The following is a 5,003-nucleotide window of genomic DNA, read 5'->3' on the forward strand; positions in this document are numbered from 1 at the left end:
TTCCTGCTCCTCTGATGCTGCCTGGCCTGCTGTGTTCATCCAGCTCTACGCCTTGTTATCTCATGCTTTAGAGATCCTTTTATTCTAATATGATATTGACTATATATAGTTGGCTACAACTGTGTCTCTATGGAGCTGTGTCAGATATATGTGTTTCACAGAGGTTTACTGGCTGGGATTGGTTATTGGTGTCTGGAGATAGAGTCCTATCAATCACCACTTCCTGGTGTATTTAAATTCCCTCATGATAAAGCAAACCCAACTGTAAGTGACACTGGACTGAATCAATATAAAACTGTCTAGGTGTGGTGGTACATGTGGTAGTAGCAAACTCTTACGGGTTGAAGGTTGGTTGGCTCAGCTGGCTGCTATGGATCAGATTGTGCCAGCACGGGATTTGATCCCTGTTTCAGCTAGGATATATTCACGTTCCTGCCTCCTTCATTGAAGTTGTGGTATTGTTGGTTGGACTTCTATCTTCGGGCTGAGATCTGAAGAGGAAAAAGAACATTCATCACACTTGGTCATTTTCTCTGTACCTTTGAAAAAGTTATGCAATTAATCCTGCACCCTCTGTTCCTTGCTCAGAGCCTTATTAATTTGCTCTCTCAATTATTTTGTTGATTTCTCTTTTAAATGTTGCTACTGAATCTGGTGCCTCCATTCTTGCAGGCAGCGAATTCTAGGACATAACTTGTTGTGTGAACAGTCCTTATCAACTGCATAACTTTCTTGTTTGTTTTTGTACACTTCATCTCTATTCTTCAATCCAAGCATTTTGTTCTAACATCCTTTAATAGGTGTGGCTCTGAGCCATCAAAACCAGGAATGAAGAGGTTGAGGCTGCAACTATGATAAAGATTAAACATTGAGTTTAGTGACTTGTGCTTCTAATTTGTCTCTCCCACTTAGGGTTTCTGGAGGACCTAACAGGAAGTTACACCATATCCTTCATGACTGCAGGTGGTTTCATCCTAGCAGGATCACTCATCCTGTTCTTCCTTCCGAGCTTTCTCATCTGCACGGTGATCCTTTCTGAACAACAGAGTGGTGATCAAGTTGGTGCTGGGAATAGCAGAGACCATCCTGCACAGGCTGATGTGACAAACTATCGCTTAGAGGAATAACAGGGACTATTTCTTGGAATGAAGCTGACTGTACATCATAATGCAGTGTTGATAGGTTCCCCTTGATGGCCAAGCTGTCTTGTTTTATCCACTGTAGTATCAGGGGGATGACAGCAGGACATCACCAGCTCTGGAACATGCAAAGGGAAGATTAAATCATTTAGAGAGCAACATACCCCAAGTTTATAATATAAATGATTTGAGTGAGCGCACTCTAATCTGTAACAGGCTTAATTGCAATTACTCCTGCAGACAAATAGCTGGACAATTCAGCAAGGAAACTAATGCAAATTCAAAGTAGGAAAAGGGCATTTGGCCCATCTATCTCCCTTTATCCAAACTCTATTGCAATCACATCAATGATTTTGACCGAAGAAAACAAAAACAAGCATTTCTTAATGCCCTTCACAACCTCAGCATATCTCAGTGCACTTTACAGCAAAAATCTCATTACTGTTGTCATTATAGAAAATACAACATCCAATTTGCACACAGCAACATCCCACAAACAACAATTTGGCAGTGACCTGATAATCTGTTTTTTGCGTCATACTTGAGGAATGAATTTCCTTACACTGTTCATTTCTATCTAATTCTCATCAATTCGAGAGATACGCAGGTCAGAAAAGGATGAACAGGTACAGTGGGACTCTCCTCAGACATGATCAAGGTCTTTAAGGTTATGAAGGCATTTGATACAGTGCCATATCAAATCTCTTCATTTTTATTGTGGAAAACAAAACCACATGGTGTAGCCTAAACATATTGAAACAGATAGAAAATCAGCGGAATAACAGGAAGCAGAGAAGAGACATAAAAAAGCCTTTTTCCGGTTGACAAAATGTAATGAATGATGTGCCACAGGGATCAGTGCTGGGATCTCAACTTTTTACAAATTATATAAATGACTTGGATGTAGGGACAGAAGGTATGGTTACAAAATTTGCTAATTACACATAAGTAAGTTGTAAAGAGGACATAAAAATGGTTACGAAAGGCTTTAGATTGTTTAAACTAGTGGGCAAATATCTGGCAAATGGAGTATAACATGGGAAAATGTGAAACCGTCCATTTTGACAGGAAGAATTTTGTAAAATATCAAATTACCTGAATGGTGAGAGATTGCAGAGCTCCAAGACGCGGATGGTTCTGGGTTCCTAATGCACTAATCATAAACGGGCAGTATGCAGGTACAACAAGTAATTAGGAAGGCTAATAGATTATTATTTATTGTGTGGAGAATTGAATGCAAAAGTAGGGAGGCTATACTTCAGTAATGCAGGGCACTGGTGAGACCACATTTGGAGAACTGTGTGCAGTATTCTTCACTGTAGTTAAGGAAGGATGTAAATACATTGGAAGCAAATCAGAGATTTATCAGACTAATAACCGGAATGGGCAGATTGGCTTGTAAGAAAAGGTTGCACAGGGTAGGCCGGTATCCATTGGAGTTTGGAAGAGTAAGAGGAGTCTTGATCGTAACTTATAAGGTCCAGAGGGGTCTTTACAGATGCATGAGAGTTACTGTTTCCTATTATGAAAAAATATTGAACCACAGGCCACTGTTTAAAAATATGAGGCTGCCTATTTAAACAGATGAGAACTTTTTTTTCCTCACAGTGGATTGAGAGTCTTCACAACTTCTCTTCCTGAAAAGGTAGCAGAAGCTAAGATGTTGAATATTTTTTAAGGCAGAAGTAGGTTGATTCTTAGTGAAAAAGGCAGGAAAGGTCATTGGGAGTAAGCAGGAACTTGGATTTTAGATTTCAATGAGATGATCTTATTAAATGGTGGAGCAGGCGCAAGGGACTACATAATCTACACCAGCTCCTTGTTCATACTCTTGTTTGAAGGAGTTTGAAAAGTTGTAAAGAAAATGTTTACATTGCAAGTAAAAGTAATTGATGCCGGACTGTTATAAATAGAGATAACACAGCGTGGAGCTGTTGGAAAACAGCGGGTCAAGCAGCATCAGAGGAGTAGGAAAGTTGACGTTTTGAGTCTGGACTCTTCTTCAGACCGGAAACATCAACTTTCCTGCTCCCCTGATGCTGCCTGACCAGCTGTGTTCCTCCAGCTCAAACACTGTGTTATCTCTGACTCCAGCGTTGACAGTTCTTACTATCTCTTGATGCAGGACTGTTGCTGTCTGATTGATTTATTGTCACATGTACCCAAGCACAGTAAAAAGCTTTGTTTACAAGCAGATCATAGGATGAAACAAACTGGGCAGAGGCATACAAGTGACAGTGCACAGGGAGTGTACTATGAAAGATCAGCATTATTTGAAGTTAGTTCACTCAGCAATAACAGCAGGGAAGAAGCTATTCTCGAACCTGCTGGTGTCTGTTCAAGCTTCTGTACCTACTGCCTGAAGAAAGAGGTTGTAGTAGAGAATTACCTGGGTGCGATGGGTCTTTGATGATGTTCGCAGCCTTTCTGTGGCAGTGGGCTATATAAATGGAGTTCATGAATGGAAGGTTAGCTTCTGCGATGGTCTGGGCCGTGCATCTGTGCGTCAATGTTGCATCTGTAAAAGCTGGTGAATCACGTGGGGAATACATGAGAAATTTCTTTAACCATAAGGTGGTGAAAATAAGGAATCATTGAGGTGGATAGATGGGACTGCATTTGAAGGAGTGGAGTCAGAGGAAATGCACGAGAAAGCCACTGGCACAACACGCTACAGGCAGGCTAACTTGTTTAATAGTGGACCCAATTTCACCCCTCGCCAACAGCAAGTCCTGACCTCAGGAATGGTTAGCTAGTTTGACTAGCTAGCAGTTCCATCAATCCTGGAGGAGGCCACTGGCAGGAGAGCAGTAAGGAGCCTAAAGCGGTTCACAACTGCCCCTGAAAACATAAATCCTGTAGCTATTGGGTGAGGACGGATTTCGATCTGAGGATGTTGCGGGAGGAAGCGGGGGTTGCTCTCTGAGACAGGCATTACAGAAGGTGGTGTGGGGTAACAGCCTAGGTTAGAGATGTTGGCTGTAATGCATCCAGGGCAGGTCCCACATGAAACAGCCCTCCTTTTTTGACTCATGCAGGCCTGTCCACTCCTATCCAACAGCTGATGCCATTTATATTTTGGCTTGGGCAACATATTATCCAGATCAATTGGCTTGTCAGCCATAATATTCTTAGCATAATTGTGCCGCTAAGGAATATTTCTAGAGACAAGAATTGAAAGCATCAATGTTACTTGAGAAATATTTTATTGTGGCTTCATCTTGCCACGAGGCAAGATCAGGTGACATTGCATCACATTCTGTGATGGCGTAAAAAAGCCTCATTGGCATATCACATATTCACACTGGCCCTAAACCCCACCTCTTCCTCTGTTACATTGATGACTGTATCGGCGCCGCCTCGTGCTCCCACGAGGAGCTCGAACAGTTCATACACTTCACCAACACCTTCCACCCCAACCTTAAGTTTACCTGGACCATCTCTAATACCTCCCTCACCTTCCTGGACCTCTCTGTCTCCATCTCGGGCAACCACCTAGAAACTGATATTCATTTCAAGCCCACCGACTCCCACCGCTACCTAGAATACTCCTCCTCCCACCCACCTTCCTGCAAAAATGCCATCCCCTATTCCCAATTCCTTCGCCCCCGCCACATCTGCTCCCAGAATGAGGCATTCCACTCCCGTACATCTGTTGTCCTCGTTTCTCAAGGACTGTAACATTCCCCTTCAGTGGTCGAGAACGCCCTCAACCGTGTCTCCCACATCTCCCGCAACTCATCCCTCACACCCCGTCCACGCAATAAGAACCAAAAAAGAATCCCCCTTGTCCTCACGTACCACACCACCAACCTCCGGATCCAACGCATCATCCTCCGACACTTCCGCCATCTGCAATCCGAC

General features: G+C 42.9%; 1 protein-coding gene across 1 annotated transcript in view; it reads left to right on the forward strand.

Annotated features, from left to right (window-relative positions):
* Positions 1-1,530, forward strand: part of LOC109922447 (monocarboxylate transporter 13-like) — a 13,510-nt gene extending 11,980 nt beyond the window's left edge. The window contains exon 5 of the mRNA XM_020522498.2: positions 913-1,530. Coding sequence (XP_020378087.1) covers positions 913-1,127 — 215 coding nt within the window. The 3' untranslated portion in view covers positions 1,128-1,530. The remainder of the gene's footprint in view (positions 1-912) is intronic.
* The last annotated feature ends 3,473 nt before the right edge of the window (positions 1,531-5,003 follow it).

Source organism: Rhincodon typus, chromosome 45 (genome assembly GCF_021869965.1).
Source record: "Rhincodon typus isolate 14 chromosome 45, sRhiTyp1.1, whole genome shotgun sequence".
Classification (NCBI taxonomy): Eukaryota; Metazoa; Chordata; class Chondrichthyes; order Orectolobiformes; family Rhincodontidae; genus Rhincodon; species Rhincodon typus.